Below are 22,079 nucleotides of genomic sequence, written 5' to 3'. Positions count from 1 at the left end.
TCATATTAGAAGAAAAAGTCCTGACACCTCAATACTCCCTCCACGTGTGATGAAGGAGTGAAACTCAAAAGCTGTTTATGTGCTTTTCTGTTCTAGTTAAAGACATTTAACCAAACACTAATATTCCCCTAACAAAGGCTTTGCTCAGCTCTGCCCAGCTGACTCCAGCAGTTCCCGGGCGGGGTGCAGCCAGCCTCTGTTTACAGACCCGATTAAAGTTTTCTGAGTTTTGCTATCCTCTCATACAGCCCCAGCGCAGGAGCACAGCTCCTGCAGTTTTCAAGCAGGACCCAGATAACCAGCTCTTCTCCCACCAGTGGCTTACGCCAGTGGTCTCCAAACTGGGTGGGTGCACAGGGCAACCCGTTGGGCTGTAGGAAAAAAATACTTTTTGCACCACTAATAAGTAAAATAAAACATATACATACATTTTTAAAGTAGTGCTTATTTCATCCTTATCTCATCCTTCTTAAATTTATATTTCTGTGTGTTTTATAACGTACGTATCAGTACAGCAGTATATGTATATAATTCAGAAGTATATTTACAACTACTGGGGGTGCACGCTCAAAACTTTTTAACTGATCAAAGTCATTGAGAGACCGGTGGTTTATTCTGGTTTTCCCTCTATCCACCAACTGATAGGCTTCCCGTTTTGGAGACTTCTTACGAGAAGCTGCTGGAGGGTGCAGGACATCCCCAGCCACGGCCATCAGCAGTGGCTCCCTTCGGTTCCAGTATGCGTGGGCAGAGGCTTGGTTTTGTGAACACCCAGAGAAGGCAGTTGAGTCCAAGATCAACACCTTATGAAGATATTTAGCTGTGCAGAATTAATGATTTTCCCCCTTCACCTGTAAAACTAAGGAGAAGATGGGATGAGGAGGGATGGCGCTGATTTCCGTGAGAAAAACTGCTTTTCCTGGAGTCTGCCCACTGTGCACCCCGGAGCGGGACCTTAGCTTTTCCCGGCGGTGGAGCGGCTGTTAGCACTCCCAGGAAGCACATTCTTGTCCGTCTGCCTGGGTAAACAGATTAGCCTCTTGCCAAACCCACAATTATAAAGGAATTTTTAAATGAGGGCAGGCACGAATTTTGCTCAAGGTGCAGTACTACCGGCAAAGGTGAAAACCTTGTTTCCCTGCTAGGACGCTCCAGCTCCCTCAGCACAGACAAGTCCTCCATCCTTCCCCAAAGCCCCCCCGCTGCCATGCAGCTTGGCCGGCTCGCACACAGAGCCCCCCACCTCTCCCACAGCACAGAGCACCTGCCCGGGCTCCAGGAAGGGGCCTGGCTCCTGGCGACCTGAACTGCAGCAATGCCGTTCTGCTTTGCTACCTAAAAACAGGCCAGTACCAGGTTTCTAACGCTCCAAGTTGTTCGAGTTATTTGCTGATGCTACAGGTACATAAAGAAAAACAGCTGAAGTGAATGTCCAGTTGGATGTGCTGCCTGGGATGCAGGACTGCGGCGCTTCAAAACACCTTCTGCCCATCCCCCAGGCAGCACGGCAGTGGCACGGTCCATGGGTACCGGCATCGCTGCTGCTGTTCTTGTGCTGGGCTGGTTTTGTGGTTTCGCCAGGTCTTAGAACACGGTTTGTTTTAGTATTGCAAAAGCTTTCTGAAGGCAAGACCCTCCTATGCTCTCCCCATCAAAACTATGGTTGGAATTGCAAGCACTCACAAAATGCCCCCAGAATATCAAACCATCACCCTGAACATGGTGGCACTCAAGCACCTTCCCTGACATTGCCAATCAAAGCAAAAATAACACTTTTCCTATTCTGTCCTGTATATCGTCACTTACCGCCTGAACTCCCTTCACACCTTCACTTAGTGTGAGATGCTACTCACTTTCCTAAACAGAAATATCTTACTTGCTTTCCACTCCTAAAGGTTGCCCTGTTTCATCCCACAAGGAATGTACTGCTACTGGAAAGTGATGCCAGTACCTTGTTTGTTTATCAGTTCTAAAATATTTAAGATAATTTCAGGATTAATGGTGGTGTTAAAAACCCTGAGGTACCACAGCGCTAAGCAGCCAGGTAGGGGGGTGCAGCATGTCACCTCCTGAGGCTGCTGTCATCGGCAACAAATGCATCAACACTGCATCATCGGTACATCTCAAGGAAAAAAAACCAATTTGCTTTGTTTACAGAAACAACTTTCAGGTTTCTTTTTGGTCCTAAAAGGTGACCTTCTGACGACTCCTGGTACCCTACACACCACACTGGCCAGCATGGGGCATTATGGCTTTTAACTGAGGGCAAGGAAAGGGGAAGCTGCCGTACCACCGGTAAGGCTGCCGTGGCATCAGCTGCATCTCTGGAGTGACTGGCTGACCCCGAGCCCCCACCGATGGCCGGTGACAGGGGAGCGTGCACTGTAGCCGGGAGGGGACCCGGCTCCGCTGCCACAGCAATGCCAAACCCATCAGCTCGGTGCATGAAGAAATTCCTGCTGCTGGCTCTGAAAGGTTAGAAAAAGGTGAAAAGCTTCCCCTCCTCCTGCCGCCTTGGGGGCTGCCCTCGGCTGATGAAGTTCTTCCCAGTATGATTTGTAATGATCTTGCTCGCATCTTTCAGGAATACCGTGCACTCACACAAACACCATTGCTCATCATTTCAAACACAAGATGACTCAGGCATGCTCCAGCAGCAGTGAGACAGGAAAACCCATTCACCTCACCGAGGCAGGGATCAACACCGGGGCCAAGGTTTTAAGATGGAGAGTAAAAGGATATTTTCTAAAATACAGTTCTCTGGGGAAAAAGACAAACAACAACAACAAAAAAACCCCCCAGTCCTATTGTCTCCAATTGCTTTTTGTTCCTTAAAAACAACCCCTACAAAGTCACAGATTCACTGCCTCAAAACATGTCCAAATGTTTGCTTTGCCCTTTCCAGGTAACTCCAGATTCCCTCTTCACCAGCTCCTCAGGCTCCATCATTTAAGACCTAGAAGGAAGGGCCCTGCCTTTCCCCTGCTTCTCCACGCACATGGGATATTCTCATGTCAAGGTGGTGAATGTGGGTTGTTGTAATTAAATTATCTCTCAGCAGCACAAGTGCATTGCTTCCACTCCACCCCCTACCCGGGTGATGCTCTCCTGGTAACAGCCCAGGCAACGGGTGTTTATTCCCTTTTCCCTAAGCATAGTATTCATTCCGATACAGCCATAATGATGCAGACAGCTCTCATACCAGCATACTGCCTCTCCAGAAGGTCTTTATTGGTAACGTCTCTTCTACCGGCACGACTGTGATTTTTGAGGCCACTCCTGATCCAAAAGCAACGCCAGCAATGCTGAGATACAGACTGATTTGCAGAGCTGGGACTCCCGAAGATGAGCCCCCGCACCGGAGCTTCAGCTACAGCTTCGCAAAGCACAGTGCAACCTCCTCACCAGTCCTCCTCTGGTTCCTCAAACGGGAAAAATTCACTTTCACTAAGTCAGTGGGTATATTCAGACCCATTCATTTGCTTTACTAAAATATTTTGATCACTTAATACATAATTATATCCTGTCAGCGTTCGTTTTCTGTTAGGATCTCAGTTAAAAATCCATTAGACAGAGCCTGTTTCAGCTGGCAGCTTGGCTGAGCGGCTGCTGTGCCTCCTGGCCCGGCACCTCAGACCGGCCAGGGTGGGAGCATCCCTCGACGTGTGGGAAACGGCTCTAAACTGCACTTCTTCCCCAAAGGAACCTGTCACTGCCAGAACCTGTGGTGGGATGCAGCCGCAGAGGGGGGTCGCATCTGGGCAGCTGTGACCACTAGGCGCCTCACAGGATGGGGACCCCAGCGCAGTGCATTTACCCTTTTGAAAGGCAGCATTCCTCACACTTCAACTAAAGAGCTTTTTTAATTAATTATTTATTTTAAAGCCCTTTTTTAGCATGTCAAAGACACAAAGGACTTTTTCTTCTTTACCCTAAAATCCATCTAAATTTAGAGGAGTCTTTCATTAAGATGGACCAGCATGGGAAGTATGCGAAGAATTTTTACTGATTGACTTAAGGTCAATAGCCAAGAAAGGGTGCCTCCATCTTTGATTTAAGATATTATTTTGATCCACTAGGCCTGGAAGGGAAGGTCAAGCTATATTTTATAGAAAACCTTGATCTTATAAGGGCTCCCTTTCTTACAGTTGTCAAGTCTCCTTACTACAAACATAGTTATTAGTAAAAAAATGCCATTATTGATGCATATGCAACCAACCAACAGCACATATCAGCCTCCTGCAGGGAAGTAGCCAGGAGCTTCTGTCCGTGCTTGGGAAGCTGGACCACCCCTCTGACCGCTGGATGTGACACATCAGTAATGCTTCCCCTCCTCAGAAAGGAACCAGCTACACTGTAGCCAAAGTCACACCGAAATCTGTTCTTAAAGCAGGACTGACAACTCGAAACAACTGAGCCCCAAAAATCTGTCATATACAGCCACAGATATTTTTTTATTATTTTCGAACAAAGTACTTGTGCATCTCAGTCCTTTAGGAATGAATTTTCTTCCAGCTGAAAACGAGAAGCTTGTCATGGTATTTTTCTAAACGCCACATGCCTGTATGGTAACGGGAGACACGCTGTCCCCCGGTCCCCCAAGGGCAGCTCACTTTTCATGTTTGACCCTCTCCTCTGCTTGCTGCTGGCCGCTGGTGTGACTCACCGACCTGCTATTCCTTCCCTGACACTCCCAAGCTAAACCAGCCCAGGATATTTCTCGCTGACAACAGTGATACTATTGCACAAAGGGCTTAGCTAAGGAGCAGTGTCAGTTGCCCAAGTGCATTCCTCACAATTAAAATTTCAAAATAGAGAAACTCCAATTCAGATGTCACACCAACCTCACCAGGCTCCTCAACTCACCTGCACCACTGCTTCCCTCATGGTATAAATAATTCCCCTGCAGACTCAAATAGCAATAGCCCCAGGGTTTCGCCACAGCTGCCTTTGAATGCACAGCCTGGAACTTCGTGGCACAACTCGTATGTTCCTGCAGTGGCATGGCCAAGGCAGAATGTACATTGCTTGGGAAGTGGGAGATGGGCATCGCTGTGGGGAAGCAGAGCTAGAGGCACGACCAGCACGCGGCGGCGCAGAGCATCCTTACCAGGACTGTGTGCATCCCCGTGTAGAGCCTGCTGAGGCACACCAGCGTCGAAAACACAAATGCTGCTACCAGGCCTAGTTCGAATGGATACTGCAAAAAGGAAAAACAAAACAAAACCAAAAACCTCCCCGTTACACCATTATCCATTTTAACATCACTATATAGCTGAAATAAAACACCCAAGCAGCCAGACTGATGTAAGGGTCTCATGTTGGGAAGTGGCTCCCGAGTTGTACTTTCCCAAAGAGATTAACATAACCCCAGAGGAGACCTCACGCTGGCCAACATGCAATCCTGCTGGGAGGTTGTCTCATCTGCGGTGCCACTTTTGCAAAGGTCTAGTCTTAGTGTGGAAAAAGCCTGGAGAATAGATGGCATCTGCAGAGTTCTTCCCTGCAATATCTACCTGCAAAATCCATGTTAGTGCTAAAGACCTTAAGGAAAAAAGCACAGCATGTCATACAAGCAATGCCTGAGGCTGAACTGCAGCCTCAGATCACCTGAGGGGAACGCGATAGCCACAGAGCCTGACCAGAAGCGTGATCGATAGTCCTGGAGCAGTGGGCTGGGAGGGGAAAATCAATGTCTGAGCTGAAACCGCAATCCAGCTATTAGAGCAGTCAGGACCACTCTTCCCTGTGACACCTAAGGTTTAATTGTCTTCTTACGAAGCCAGTTTTGCACAATTCCCTCTCTGAGTTTCCTACAAACATGGAAGGAAGTGTTGAAATAAACCAACATTTTAAAAAGAGAAAAAAAGCCCCAACTTTTGCTGAAGAATAAGCTTAACATACAGCCCTTAATCCACTCATTCAAACCCTGAAACCCAGTGGGCTGGCAGGCTCCTTTCAGTCTGTAAAGGAGATTTTTCGGGAAAAAAAAGGAAACCAACCCAAAATATAAATAAAGGAAATTAATTCCCCCAATTTGACATAAAGTCTCCATCTACTGCTGAAAGCTGACAACTGACCAGGGTGGCCACAGGTCAAAGCAAAAATGCTTCTGTGGAAATTTTAAGCATAACAACTTGCTTCTGACCCTTTCCCCTCGGGCGTAATCTAGCCCCCGGAATACAGAGCTCAGACCCAGCTGCAGATGTCACTCCCAGTTCATAAAACGCTATTTCTTCCTCACTTCTCTAAGCCTTCAGAGGATTTACGCCCACTTTATTTGTCCCTCAGCAGGCAGCCTGGGAGCTAGTCCAGATCAGTAATTGATGACAAGGGCAGCTTGAGAAGATAGCAGCATAATGCACTGGTAGATTTTTCCTTCTTAATAGAGGCAATTAAATCATTTAATTATTTTACAGCAGCTTTATTGTTTCATGGCAATTTCTAAGAAGTACAAGACAGCATGTGAAGAGCTGAGCTTATCCACTGGTAGCTTATCCATGGAGGAGGAAGACAAAGTGCTGCTGACCGGCTCTTTTTGGCAGCTCTGAGACATGGGATGGATTTGGCCTTCCAGGGCTGACAAATATCCCACGTTATGGCTCCTCCTCCCCATCTGCCAAGCTGCTCCAACCAGTTCACATACAATTACCAGGGAGCAGGAGGCTGACAGCACAGCTTTGGGTACCACCGACCTGCTCACTCATCCCCGCGCTGTAGGCAGCGGCAGAGCACGCTGCTTCATGGCTGGGACCGGGTGAGTCTGGAAGTTAAATTAATTCAGGGATCCTGGTGTAATTCAGAGATCTCTGGCTCCATGAGTTACAGCCCCAGGACACAGCACCTTTCACCAAACGGGTGGCCAGCTTTTGTCCCTGCACACACGCCAGCACCATAGGGAGGACACCTGGGGACACTGCAATGGCAAGACCCCCCTGGCCATACTGCGAGCCCTCTTGGCTACATCGGCTTATCTTTGAAATACATCTGAGAAGGCTGAGAAACACACTTAAATGCAACGCAGCCAGGAGGTTATTATGGATAGAGTGCAGGAAACCCCTATTTGGATTCATAAAATGAATGGAAAACTGCCATGGAGAAAAGAGTTTCCGGAAAATAAACCTTTTAGGAAGATCAAAGGCTGAAGGTTTGGGGGAAATAATTATGAGATCTCCCCAAGCAGCCTACAGCTCCAGTGCCACAACACTGCTGTTACTTCCCTGACAAACAAGCTTTCAAATCACGTTGTGCGCTACGAGTCTACCACAGGTTAGAGCCAGGGGATATCCAAGGATGCTTTTCCTGCATCATACAAAACACAGGCAACACAGAGCTCCTTTGGTTTCCCTGGGAGCTGGCATTTGCTGGTGTACAGCGATGGCTTGGTGGGCACGGGGCAAGCACAAAACACTGACACTGGGCAACTTCTGCAGCAGCATGGCAGCTCCCTGCATGGTCACCCCGCATGTGAAAACCCAGGGAACCCACCACACCACCCTGCCCACGGCTCTAAGCAGGGCTTATACTAAAGAAAGGAGATTTCCACTAAATTTCTTCTTGTATCTATTATCGGCCAGCTATGGGTAACCACAGGGAAAAATACACCTCTTTGAAACTAAACACAGCTCCTCTGGAAGTAGCAACAGCTTTGGATTTGCTAGTTTTCTGTAGCCTGCTGCAAGTAGGCACATGATTTTCTTTTTATTATTTATTTATTTATTTTACCTTTTTGTACCCCCTACCTTGTACTGGTTTGTGGTCGCAATGAGAAAGGAGAAGGAAATGGCGGTAGCTGCCATGGCGTGGGTGGAAGGCATCCCGTACTCCGCATTCGTCCTCATTTCCAGCTTGACAACAGGTGGTGAGAGGGGCCGAGGCCACTTCAGAATGTCCTTGGAGACCTGGCCTATGTACATCACAATCTGGGGAGAAGAAAGGCCACAGGGCTATCAGTCAGCACAGGCAATCCCCACTCAACCACCCGAGAACCACTGCTATTTCTGCGCTTTTTCCTGCAAAATCCACCACCCCGAGTGCAGAATTCATTCCCTGAATTATTAAAGGGGTTTCCATTATCCAGTCGGTGAAGGAAACAGCGGTTTTACTGCACCATGTTGTAACCTGATCACAAGTGGGACCAAAAGGAGAGTTCACTGATGAGATGCAGCAATACAGGATAGCGTGAGACAGACAGCTGGCTCCCACCCCACGCCAGAGAAGTTTCAGTTTCCTCCCCATCCCTTACATCCCCTCTCCTGCAAAGCAAACAGCTACAAGAGAAATTTTTCCGCCACCACTTGCAAATCACCGCCTTGCCCAGCCGCGTCCCTCCCAGCTCCGCGCAGCAGCTCCGTGAGGGCAGCTCCCACCCCAGCCACCGCGGGAGGTGCTGCAGGAGCCCCGCTGGGACGCACCACCAGCATGGTTATTAAATAATAACCTGGCATCCTCGAGGAGGCAACAGTGAGAAAATTGGGCAGGTGACATGCAGCGCCAGTTCTCCTGCCTGACTCCCCAGCGACGCTGGGCTGTCGTGCATTGCTTGGGACACGAGAGGTTTAAGCAAGGGCCCTGTTAATTAGCTACCGAGCACTGCAGCATAGTGATTTTAGGGGAAATGTCCCATTCTCAGGTCACTGCAAGCCGTAGCAAAGGGAAGCAGAGGCATGAGGCAAAGCCAGCCGGCATCGCCGAGAGGTGCAGCCCCCCCAGAAGTAGCCAGGGCACCCACCGTGATGACAACCTCTGCTCCCCAGCACCCTCTGCCCAAAGGCAACGGGCTCTCAGCATCCACAGTAGACAAGGACGTGAACAAAAGTCACCCAGGCTGTTCTTGGAGAATACATTTGCTTTCTATTGCCACCCTCCTCCCTTTGGATAGTGCAGCCAGACACGGGCAAATCAAGCTCTACAAAAAAAAGCAAACTATTTTTCTTCTTTTTTTTTTTAAATACAAAAAATAGGTTAACTGATGTCTGCCATGAAAGCTCAGTTGCTGCGCGAGACGGCTCGCTGTTCTGCTTCTCACACTTCCACTAGCAAAGGAGGGGTCCTAAAATAACATCCTTCCCATGCTGGTGTTAGCCATATGCCAAAACAGCAACACAATCATCCGCTGCCACATTTGTCACCAGCCACATTGCATCCCTCTCTCTCCCACCAGCCATTTAAAAATGGCTTCGTGTTAAAAAGAAAAATGCCAGGATTCAGGATTCACAAATCGGGACCAGGAAAAAGCCAAAATGTCACGTTCCTTCCTCCCCCTCTCTGCAGCAGAGCACATGCCGTGGGGAGTGCTAGGCTTACAGCCAGCATCAGAGCCTGGCAAAGTGACTGCGGGTGCCTTTGCATCCTTTATCCCTCATCACGTGAATCAATTACCGCCTTATTATCAGTGCCACCTGGGGCACGCCTGCTGCTCCTCCTTCACCCTGATACAGGGGACATAGGGCAGTCAGCAAACACCCTGCCCCGCACTGGTCACAGTAGAGAAAGGGTCAAGAAACAAGTGTCTCAAAGAAACCACTCTGGGTTTATTTCGTTAATGGCACCTGTTTCCAAATGCATACAGGCACATCTTTGGAGTTAATTAAATTCCAGGGTTGAAAGCAAAATTACTCTCTGTGACAGAACATAAAACATTGAGGCTGCCATTTGTGATACCATCTGAGAGGCAAGGTAGGACAAGCCAGTTTATCAGCAGTCCTCTCTAATAATGACTTCCACTTGTAGCAGTATTATTAGCACTGGTACGTAAGAGTATTACAGAAAGGGAAATGAGTCATCTTTGAAATGAAGGCTATGCTAGGACTTCTCTGCTGGTGGAAAACAGGCTGAATGCTGGAGGTGGTATGGGTAAGCAAAAACACCAGGCATCCTCACAACACCTTCCTTCCTAGCATTCCAGATTGAATTCTGACCCTTTTAAAAACATGTATCATATAGACACGTAGAGTAATGAGAGGTGAGACAGCCTCCATAGAACATGAAGATGAGTCCAGAACACGTTCAGACTAAGCACCAGACTTTGCCTTTAGCTTCTCCAGGCGCTGTGCACATGGCTTTTAAGCACAATGTCCTGGACTGTTTGGCAGAAGCAGCAGTTGTGGGCACAGTAAAACACTCCCCCATTAGCCAAACTGGCAGGCTTTCCTGAGTGGGCAAAAAATGACAAGCACACCATTGCTAAAAGCCCCCCAGCAAAGGTGTTGCACTGGTTCACCGGCCTCCCCATGTGGGGCCCACACGCAGCTGGAGGAGCACAGGACAGCCCAGGCTCCGCACGGGCTCCTTGGCTCGCAGCACAGAAAAGCCAGCAGCCCAGAGCCCCCGCCAGAGCTGCCCACGGTGGGCAGCGGGGTGCCCTCCTCGGGGGACAGCCCTGTGGCACACAGCAGGGCTGGCAGAGCGCCAGCTGGGACCTGCACGTCTGTGCCCAGCCCAGAGCATCAGCCAGTCCTGCTGGAGAGTATCACACAGCTGGCGACAAAGAGCAAGTACCTCTGGGAGCGTGCCAGGCACTGACATCCAGAGCTCAGCCATGAACAGGGAAAAAAACCCAAACCAAAACCACACCCCAAAAACAGAGAAGGCCACCGCAGATGCCATCACTGCTCGACAAGTGTTTTGCAGAAACATAGTTACAGCATTATATTTTACTGCAGGATATATCTGAATTACCTACCACCTTCAGAAGATGAGTGGCATCTGCCCTGGTCAAGCAGCATATTCTCTCTTAAGGCACATCTCATTATTTCCTGACCTCCTTTCTCTGCCTTTTTGAATTTACTCCCTTAACAGTCCCAGGAGAGGAAGCAAGCAGCCTGCAAGTTTTGGCCAGTTACCAGCTTTTTTCAGCCTACCAGATGAGAAAACCCCGGTAATAAACCTTGTGAACAGCAACCACTGAAGCGCTAGGAAGGAGGAGAAGGGAGATGAAGAGCTGAGCATGGGGGACAGGTTAAAGATCCACACAGAGCCAAGCCACACCTATGCTTAAGTTACCTGTTTGTGCTACGTAAAAGCCTTTGATGGCCTGGGAATAAATTTAGCATGGGCAAAAATTAGCCCAAGTGCAGACCAGCAAGTAACTCGGGATTGCGTTGGTCACAGGACTGCGTAGTTTTGCCGTGCTTTCCAGCCCACCCTAGGACGCCGAAGAGGACACCCGCGATGGTTTGGGACAGGAGAACAGGGGAGGCAGGCTAAGGCTGGACCAGGCGCTGTCGCCTTGCAGGTTATGCTGGGCCATCCCTCGAGCCGCCAGCGCTGGGCTTCACCCAGCTCCCCTTGCTCCGCAAGGGCTGGGGAGATCTACCAGGCAAGAAGGGGCCAGGCTCAAACCACGCTGACCTAGATTTAAATAAAACCCATTCCAAAAGTCTTTACCTGCCTGTGTACGTTTCCACCCAAAGGGTCTCCAAGCCCAAAGCTGAACCCTTGAAGACTGAGCGAGCAGACACCATTTGCTCTCTCGTAGGCACGGCAAAGAAGAGAAACCCTGAAGCAAATAATTTCTTCAGGCTCTGTTGTTCTGTTTGCTCCTTCCTTTGCTGACAATTTTTGCCCACCTAGAGTGCTACGTTATGGCTCGCAATGCTTTTCTTCTGTGTTTATTTCTAGCACAGGCTCTCTTCCGCTCTGTCCAACTGACATAGATCAACCAAATTTTCTGCAGTTCTGGTGCAAAATAGTTTGCAGACATCTTCAGCATAAATAATTCTAATTTGCACATTAATAAGTACCTCTGTCTCTTCATGGGGAATTGGTCTGAACCTGGAGACTTTTCCATTACTGAAGCAACAAAGTGAAAGCGTGATGGATTGTGTAGGACTCAATTTGCTGGAGATGATAACTATGCTGGAATGCACGGGAATTGAGCTGAGATTTCACAAAAGTCGATGGGATGAGCATGGCTAATTTCCTTGTCTGAAAGCTGACAGCAGCAGCTCCAACTGCCCTGTACCTCAGACTGCTCAAACTTTCAAAATGGAATTTAACCGCTTCACACTCAAGTTACAAAGATGTGTTGGCAAACAAGGGGGGCTGCTCAGGCTGGCAGGGAGGGAGGGGAGCTGGGCTTCAAGGATGGGAAAGGGAGAAGCACCGCAGCCTTCCTAGGTCACTGGACACCCACGAGTGGGGCCCAAACCTGGGCAGAAGCAAAGCGATGCTCTTGGGCATCAGCCAGTTCTGTAGAGCCTGCCCTTGTCCCAAGACCCCAACTGCACCTCCCCATGGAAGCTCCCCACCGAAGCACGCTGTTGGGGAGGCTAAGGGACTCTGCTCTACCTCTGTATTTGCAAGTCCTGCAAGCTACAGTTGTGACAAGTGCCACAACGTGAGTCTCTTAATAAATAAATGATGGCAAAAGCAAGGTGGACCACAGCATGGGAACAGAGGTGCAGTGGAGGGGTCACTGGCAGCAACCATGCATATGCATAATGCAGGGAAACGCCACCTTCCCTTCTGTATGGAGGTGTGTGCACGCACACACTGGGAAACGCTGCTCACATGCCACTGCCATGGTGGGGACCCTCAGGAAGCTACGTCAGCTCCCTAATATTTGCAGTGTCCCTTGACAGTGACATGGCAGCGCCAGCTGGAGATGTGGGAAATAAAACGCATCCCCCAAGCTCCTTCTCCCAAAGCCACACGGGCACGGCCCATCGTGGCAGGTCTGTCCCCCACCGCTCCTCCCTGCAGGCTGCACAGCTCCTGTGTCCCCTGCCACGGCTCTGCCTCAGTGAAACACAAACCAGGTGTTTCATTTACATGGCTGAATCCGTGAGCTGCATCCGCAGGCAGAGCAGAGCCCAGGGCTGGGTGAGGCAGGCTCTTCCTCCTGAGGGCTCCTGCTCTGCACTGCAAGGGAATACATCACCTCAGTCTCATTCTGCTCCACGGTGAAGCAGTAAGCCTGGCTTACTGAGCAACGCTTGGGATCTAGGCTATGGCTACCCTAATCTGTTCAGAGTTGAACCAGCCTCTACAGTTTCTGCATGGCCAGGCACTATCGCATCAGCTTGGCACGCTGCGGTCGTGCTGGGAACGGGATGCGGCACAGCCTCTGGCAAAGCTGCGGTCCCGTCCAGGGGTCCCGCACTGGCAACCACACAAGCTGAAAACGCGGGCCAAGGCAGCCAACCTGACACTAAAAAACATTTTCCTAACCCCACACTCACAAACGCTACAACTAAATTTTGGATCTTCTGAACTTCCTTATATAAGCCTGCTCTTCTCTCATGCACATCCATGCTCTCCCAGCGCTATGAAGATGACTGTGAAGTCTTCTGAATTAAATCCTCACAACAAATGCAAGAAGCACTAAAAAAAAAAAAAAATACTTGGGTAAAGACTTGTTTCTTGTTCCCCTGTCAAAGGGTTTTTCTGTAATGCTGTAAGCAACTTAAAAACAAGGCTTTCCCCAAACGCTGGTGCCTGCCAGTACTGCTGGGGTGGCCTGGGCAACACGAGGGGAACCACAATCCCTTACAGCCAAGGCATCAGGTGAAGCAAAGGCAAAGCTTTATTGCCACTTTGGGTCAACAACATTACATTTAACTACACAAACGCAATTAGCAGTTGCTATAGCAGCACAGCCGCCTCTGCAGCCTTTTCCTGAGGGTTTCCTCTGAGTCATATATATGGTCCATCTCCAAAAGTACATCCTCACCTGGGGCTTTGCACTGGGGTAAACAAGGCAAATCTGTCTCTGTGTCTTAACAGACTTCGCTTTAGTGAAGAATGATGAATCCAGCTGGAGGCCTTGGCATCCACATAGGTCCGGGTGCCAATTCATTTGTTCCAATATCTACAGGGGTTCCCTCTGGGGTGAGGGGCTGTTCCCTTCCTGTGAGCATCAGAGTCCCATAAAGTGACCTGGCTCCTCAATGTTCACGTAACTCTCTTACTGCTTCAGCGATCTCAGAAGGGGTTTTGCTCACCTGCAGGTGTTGCTGGCATTTTCCGTGGTTTTCCCTCACTACCCGTGCCACACCTGTGGGCAGCACACCTGCAGCAGGAAGCAAGAGCGCTGTGTGCAGATTTACCACCACGGTGCAGACACATACGAACGCACACAAACACACAGAGCCAAGCCAGCTACGCAGAGGCACAGGACCGGTGCCTTGGGGCACGATTTCCCCTTTGGAACATTTCCATGGCAGCTGCCCAGACCCTGAGCCTGGCAGGATTTAGGGAACGGGCCTCGTGCTGCAGGTGTGCTGCATGTGGCACGCTCTCCTTGTGCCTCCGCTGCCACCACCCCTGCACAGGGACAGAGGCACCCGGGCACGCGAAGGTCAGGAGGAGCTATTCTTTTTGTACTCTGTAATATTGCAGCTAACAAAAGGCGAACCAGAACATATTTCTTTTCAACTTCTGATTTTGCAGCTCTCCTGTCTGCGCTATTGATCTATTAAAAGGGCAAAATGAAATTCTAGAGAAGACACGGGGTCAAATAGCACTGGTGACTTCTTCCTCGAGGCTCGCCGTGTGGCAGCCTGACTTTGAATCTACTGGTTTGACTCCAAAATAGAAACTCTACAACCTGGCTCTAGAAATCCTAACCTGCAATAGTATTTGTTGTCTTTCCAGAAAGGAAACTTACAGTTTGAAAATGATGTTGCTTTTGTTTTTATCATAACCACTGCGTGCTGACAGGAGTGACAAAGCAAATCGGCAACACTGGAAAGAGGGGCGGCAGCAAAATAAGGATGCACTATTAATAAACTGGCATTTGCAGAAGATTAGTCAAGCAGAAGCAAAGACTGTATTTGTGGTTGTCAAGGCAGGCGTGACTTTGATTCACCATACAGAAATTAAAGCAAGCATGCAGTCTGCACTGTTCACAGCTGCTATTCTCAGCATCCCCCAACTAAGGCTTAAGTAAGTAGATAAACACTGCAACAGACAATAGCTGTGGCTGTGCCCCTTGAGCATCACTTGGGTCACAGTGAAAGAGGAGCAGGGCAAAGAAGAGCACGTTCTCGTGAAGATACTCCTCCTGCCCCCAAGTCAGTGCCAAGAACTAAGGTTTGGCTTCGGGACAAAAACCCACGAAAGCCACTGAAGAGCACTGGTGGCCTTTCACCCCAGCAGCAGCTCAAGTGGAGGAAGCCCTGCAGAGCAGAGGAGCCCCAGCACCCGCAGCCTGGGGGACCCCAAGCTACCCTCTGATTGCATCCTGCTCCCCATCCCCTTCCCAAGCCACTCAGCTGCTCTCCACATGCAGAGATGCCAACAGCAACCGTGAGGCTGGGCACCTCCTTGAGGCACACGTGCCTTACAAGAGAGGGCGGCTGGCTAGGAAAACTCCAGGATCCACCATCTCCAGTGTGGCTATTTTTTTCCAGAAAACACATCAATCTTGCACTAGCTGTGCAGGAACTGTACGCGTTTGCCAAGGATTTGGTCAGGTGCAATGGGGTATTCAAGCTCTCATTGAGCTGGTGGGATGCTCAAACACTTGAGATGTCCCAGCCATGCTGTCAGCAGGATCACACGAGGCAGATCTCCAGCCCACCACGAGCAGGACCATATCAGCAGCAAGCCAGTGGCACCACAGCATGCATGTCATGGCAAGGGGCAGCAAGGGACAGGAAGGGGTAAGAGACAGCACAGGCAGCTTCTTGAAAAATATATATATAGGAGGGAGGACTTTTGGTGTCTCAAGTCAGCCTTCAGAAACTCAAAACCAGAGTAAGAGAGCTTTGTGCCTTCAGAAGCATAACCAACCGACATCCCAGGATGCTCACTCTGTCTTCAAAAGAAGCCTTTGGACAAAAACTATAAGGTAGTTGACTATCTTATGATGGGTTTAAATAAAAGAAATTTGGGCCCATTCTCTTGGTAACAGGAAAAACCACTGTCACATTGTTCTAGTTTTATCATCTAACACCTAAAACTGGGAAACTGCTACACCTAGTAGTTCTAGTGAAATAGGAAAGGTTTCAACTTAAACTTCATCTCAAATTACTCCCAGTTGGCCTCAGTCGTGCAAGCTTCACTGGCACGTTTTCTTCAAGGGCAGAGTACAGCTACCAGCACCTACAAAATTCTCTTTCAATCAACACTATCTTGTGCACAGCATTTTCTTTTATGGACCGTCTATTTTTGCATTCTGACATTTTGTAGTTAGTTGCCTGCCTGAATAGAGTCTTACATGTTCTTATGCAGTGTAATATATGGCACTTTAAAGAGTTTGGGTGTTAAGTGACTTTCATCAGCTGTTCCAAGCTTGTTTTTGTGAAATGTTGCAAAGGCACAAAAATATTTTGCTGAAATGTTGCAAAAGCACAAAAAATAACAAACAAGTATCAATAATCCAACGTTTTCAAAACAAGGTGAGTTTTCAAAGCAGCATCCAGTGACTCAACCACTGCCCAGTAATGCCAGTGGCATGATGATTGCAGGTAAATTCCTGCTGGTTATTAAGCTCCTGGCTGCCCTGAGAGCCAGACTTCAGAGCTCATCATTCCCAAGGAACTAAATGCCAGCAGCCTTTGGAAACCTGTTCCTCTGAAAAGCAAGACTGGAAACTAAATTGCCATGGATCCAGACCCAGGACCTTCTCAGGTGTGCTGAAGATGTCTGCACCCAGTGCCGCTCAAGGAGCTCAACAGGGCACAGGCAGCCCCCCAAACTCTCCTTCCCTGGAGATGCCGCCTCCACCTGAGTCAGCAGCTTATCGCCGTCATACACCGACAGCTTCCACACCCGCCCCCGCAGAGTCCATGCTGGCCAGCTCTTATTTGTATAGCATAAATTTAAGTTTTATAGGGTCAAAAGATCCACGCACCCTGAAAAAAAAAATAACCAGAAAAAAAATTCCAAGCAGGCTGAATAGCAAGCAGAAACTGTAATTATTTTTTTCCAGGTCTCTACCTTACCTCTGAAATTCCACACCAAAATAAAGCTTTCAACCCTGAATGGGTGCAGAGAATAAAAAAAAGCAAACTGAGCTTTCACCTCTCGAGCTGAGATGCGCAGTAAATTTAAGGTACATTTGGGGGCTGGTTCATGTGAAGTTATTTTTCATCTCTGCACTGCCTGGCTGAAGTAGCAAGAGTCACTGGCATCAAAGTCTCGTCTGTGCAGATTCAAGAGTGTTTTCTTCACATTGCTGGAGAAGGGAAGCAAAGACACGAGGGTACCTTCAGCACTGACCCAGCATCTTGCTCAGGGGTGTCAGGCAGTTATTCCCCTTGCCTGTCTGTAAAGGGAAAGGTAAAGCCTACATATATACTGTGAATCTTCAGAGGAAAGGCACCATGGAAGCATAATGTGCTCCTTTAGGTTTCTAAAGGATCTGGATGTGACGACAGCCAGCGTTTCCCAGAGCCACCCAGCTAAACAGAAAAGCACAAGTAGCCAGTTTTGGGGACCTAGAACTGGAGAAAATGTCCCAGGGCACCAAGTCTACTCCTCTGCTACTGCTGAAATAAACTTTCTTCATAGTTTTTCTTACTGCCCTTCACCATTCTAGAGCTATTTCACAACCTTTGGCTTCAACTTGGCTTATTTATGCCTGCCTTCTGCATGTTTCTTCTTGCAACTGTACTTTTATTTTCAGAAGCTCCTTCCTTCCCCAGGTGCTTACAGCCAGCCCCATCCTCCCTCTGACTTCATTTTGTTAGGGTCTTATCTAAGCTTTCAGTCTGCTCAGAAAATAGCCTGTTCCCTAATCATCCCTGGCCGCACTCCAGTTCAGATTTATCTCTCAAATGTGGTTGACTGGCTCTGCATAAATTATTACAGATAAGACGGCAGGAAGGCCTTGTAAACAGCATTAATACTGCTTTAATTTTTAAGGGAAGAAACTGCCCCGATTCATTCTGGGACAGTGACTCTCATTTCCAACTTGAGGCAGAAACTCACAGGTTTAAGTCCCCAAGACCACAAAATGAAGTACCGCAGCCAGCACTACTGTTTCTCCAGCGCCTGAGGGTGAGCCCACCTCTCCCGTAGGGTGGTCTGACCCCCTTCATCATGCCATCCCTGCAGACCGTGCTTCTCCAGCGTGTGCTCCCAACATACCCCCGTGCTCTGCACCAGGTGCACGAAAAGGTCATTGCTGGTCCATCATCTCTCTCCCTGCTGAAAAGCTTCACTAACAACCTCTCCCCATCCCAAGCAGTTGGCTTGATACCACCTCCTCTCCCCAGCTGGATAAGAGCCTTCTGCAGACCGTGCCTGGATGCTGCACTCGCCCCTTCGTGCCCTTCCTAGCCTTCTACCAGCAGCAGTTGTCAGAGACTACCAGGCTACCTGGATTTTTACTTTTATCCAGCACAGCTGTTCTAAGCCCCACATCATCATCCCTTCAGAAGCATTTCTTTAAAACCTTGAATTGCAGACAGCCTGCAGACCCGCACTGCCGCTCCCCACCGTGCCACCAGCCAGGCATCCTTCCAGTGCTGTCGCCAAAAGCCTTCCAGTGAGTTAAAAGCACAGCTTTGTCACACTGAACACCCTGGCAGCGCCCGTGCAGCTAAGCCGATCCTGCTGTCATGTACATGACCAAGGCATCGAAAACAGACTGACACCGCTCACAGCACCATGAAGGCCCATTCCTGCTCACAGCCTGCTTGCCAGCAAACAAGCCACTCAGCTGAGCTTCCCATAACAGTAACAGATAGCCTGCATAGACATTTTTAGCCATTTCACAATCACACATAATTAAAATGTTTTTAAAACTACAGATTGTCACAAGCCTGTGTATTTAAAACAGCTTCTCCTTTTCAGTGTACAATACAACTCCACAACTCCCTCTGTAACAGGAAAAATAACATTCGTAAACATAATATCACATGCTTGAATACCCTAATTAAACCAGCCTAAACCTGGCCAGGACTCAGGCGGACTCCTTGCAAGGCAAAGGCAAGGCAAGTCTGCAGAGAGGCACGCAAGGAGCTCTGAAGAGTCATTTTTTTGAGCAATATGCAAACCCAGAAGGCAGTGACTACCAATTATCATCTTCTGTGGCACGTTTCCAGAAGAAGTAGGTGTACTCCTGGCCCAAACCCAGCTCTAATTATACAGTGTCCACCTACTTCTAAATTTCATCTGCAAGTTATTTTTCATGTTCTCTTTATAAAATGTATTGACTCGGGTTACTGGCACAGAACAACTGATGCCTTCTGTCCAAGGCTGGGTGCATCTCAAATGTAGGACCCAATTCAGATTGCTTTTATTATTTCTCATCATATAATTTGGATAAAAGACAGAATATTATTAATCAAAATGGTCAAGGATCAAAAAAATCAAGGAGAAGTTTCTCTGTAAAGGAACAAAGCTAGATACCACATCCAGGTCTTTTTACCCAGCTTCAATTTCTCAAATCAATGTAGATTGACAGCTAAACCTCCAGGGTTTGCCATCTGCCAAAGATGCTCCCTACCTCCCTTCTTTGTTCTAAAATGGTCTTATTTCGGCAGAAAAGATCTGATTGATACCAAGATAAGCAATGGCAGCAACAAAACAAGAGCCATTCCCAGACTGAAGTGCCTGGTCATCTTCTGGTTTTCAGTGCCAGAATGGAAACACATTACTCTGGGTACCCCAAACCACATTTGTGAAGGCTAAAGCAATGTTGACGCCAGCTAATTTGAGAATGCTCTCAAAGTAACCAAACCCAATGCTTTTAAGTCTTCAACAAAGAATTTGATTATTTTTTTCTCCTCAAGTGACTGCAGAAACACCCTGTTTATTCCACTGCAGCCTGTGCATCCCCTTTCTCTTAGGTTTATACTAATTTCAACCAAGCCAGAATGGTATGAAGAGGTTATGCAAAAGAAATTGGGGTAAAAGAGAAAGATTTCACAAACTGATGAAAAATTATCCTTAAAACACCATGACACATTAGGAAAGAAGTGTTTTCGCAGCTGTTCTGTGCAAAGCCTATCAAAAGCAGCTCAATCAGTTATTGGGCTGAAAAAACATCAGTTTGAGATGTAACAGCGATGAACAGTCACCTACTCTCTCTTCCCTCCTCTCTCAGCATCCCAATGCCTCTGCTTCCTCAACACACAAGTTACACATAAATAATCTTGGCTTTTTTTGTTTGTTTGAAGGGTAATTCTTATTCTTAAATATTCATTTACTACAGTTAGAGAATTAACAACTACATGTTTAAATAAGTCATAGAAATACTTACAGACCAAATAATTATCATCCTCCTAGACACAGAGTGGTCAATGTTCCAGTAAATAAATGGAAGGAAAGTGATATAAAAAATCTCTTCTCCCAAAGCAGCCGAAAACTTGAACAAGTAGTAGTAGAAGTAGTTCTTCACAATATACTTCTGCGTACAACCCTGGAAATGAAAAGATTTTAGAAAGTTTTAGTGAATTAGCTATTATAGCAAGCATTTAAGATATTTTAACTGTTACAGTTCCCAGCCCTTAAACCAAATAATTTGTTGGAACAAGTGTCATGAAATGAAGTTAAATTTTTATACTAAAATGAAGGCTATAGCAATAGCTCAACTACATTTCCTGCAGACTGGAAATCTATTCAAACTAATTAAGGGTAGCAGTCACATCGACAAAGATTTTCCAAGGATCAGATCAGTCTTTCCTCCAGGGAAATCAAGTATATTTCATAAAAGGGCACCAATGCATTAATTGTGAAGTTTCTACATCTGTAGATAGAGAGCCACCATCACTTTCATTGGAAATGTGTTTTGAGATGAAGAAAGTAAACTGCAGTTACTGAAACATTTCATTTAAAAATTTGCATCAGTATAGCAGGCAAAGTTCACCCTGCTAGTCCCTGAAATTTGCCGTCAGGTGCTGCTGGCAACAGCATCCCCTGTACTGCCCTCAACACTGGGCTCTTCTGCATGCTTCTGACCCCGCGCTCCCCCTCGGTGGGATGCTCACGGGATCGCCCCGCACGGAGATGCCGCAGCCCTTATATGCAAGTTGGCTCCACAATCGCAACTGCATGAGCAGATCTGGGGGAAAACAAGGCTGCAAGTGGGCAGAGAGAAGAGCTGCCCCTGTCACCACCAAATTTTCCCTCCAATATCTTTGAATAACCACCACCAGGTTGTCTCTTTAAATATTACCAGCATATGTATTGCAAAAAGTATCAGGTGACGCTGTTTGGGACTTTATTCATTTTATTAAGGTACTGACTGCACTTTTCTCTGGATTTGGCAGCCAGATGATTTCATTAGATGAACTCTACCCAACATGCTTGTTTTCTCTCTTCTATAATGGTGCACCAGCCCACCAGAGCTGGGAAGCCACGCAGCAGCACGTATTATTAAGGCCATGACTTTGGCCACTTGTGGAAAGGTCTGCTGTCTGCTATCACTGCCATTTGGGACCAGGACACCACTAAGAAGCCTCCCCCACCCTGTCAGCAGAAGCAATATGCAAGTGAATCACATTTTATATAAACACCTGTATGCTTCAGAAAATAAAGGAGAATGATGTAAAGAGGATTTTTGATTTGGGGGCAGGAGCAAGGGAGCCAATCTAGTCTCTCTCCACCTCCCCAAAAAGAAAAGTTGGCTATGTAAACATGAGATGAAAGAAATTCCTAAAGAAGAGAGCTGAGATCATGAGGGTTTCAGCACAGCCACACTAAGTTAAAGATACAGCTTTGACATAAGCTCCTAAAATTCTCCTAAAAGGAAACTATTATGCTTGGAGTTGACTGTGTAACTAATCTAGCAGAGAGAAAGTCATCCTACGTACTAGTAAGGAAAAGTAAAAATTGCCTAAGGAGTCTAGAGATGCAATTGTGACTCATTGTAAAAGCTATTAGAAGTCCCAGTCCCCTCATTTGCTTTCAGGATGAAGATGAAGCAAAGTGCATCAAGACAACAAAAGCAAGATGGAAAGAAGTTGCATCCATCCACCTATCATAGAAAAACCCCACAACTTATTTAAATTGATTTTTTGCATCAATAAACATAAAAGGTGATTCAATGCTTTTGGAACACTGGGGTTACAGGACTTTCCCCCATGTATTAGTAATAGAGGTCACAGCTGAGTTACTGGCATCCCTCTAAGACAGCGCAGCAGTATGCTACAGCTGGCCAAATGACAGAGCAATCAGTCTAA

The 22,079-nt window shown here is 47.7% G+C and overlaps 1 protein-coding gene across 1 annotated transcript in view; it reads right to left on the bottom strand.

Annotated features, from left to right (window-relative positions):
- The window catches only part of SGPP2 (sphingosine-1-phosphate phosphatase 2), a 40,138-nt gene that overhangs the window by 5,407 nt on the left and 12,652 nt on the right, over positions 1-22,079 (bottom strand). The window contains exons 2-4 of the mRNA XM_037406572.1: positions 20,159-20,317; positions 7,743-7,922; positions 5,111-5,200 (exon numbers count right to left, since the gene is read on the bottom strand). Coding sequence (XP_037262469.1) covers positions 5,111-5,200; positions 7,743-7,922; positions 20,159-20,317 — 429 coding nt within the window. The remainder of the gene's footprint in view (positions 1-5,110; positions 5,201-7,742; positions 7,923-20,158; positions 20,318-22,079) is intronic.

This window comes from Falco rusticolus, chromosome 13 (genome assembly GCF_015220075.1).
Source record: "Falco rusticolus isolate bFalRus1 chromosome 13, bFalRus1.pri, whole genome shotgun sequence".
Taxonomy (NCBI): Eukaryota; Metazoa; Chordata; class Aves; order Falconiformes; family Falconidae; genus Falco; species Falco rusticolus.
The sequence above is the reverse complement of the archived record's forward strand: the minus strand, read 5'-3'. Positions and strand labels throughout refer to the sequence as shown.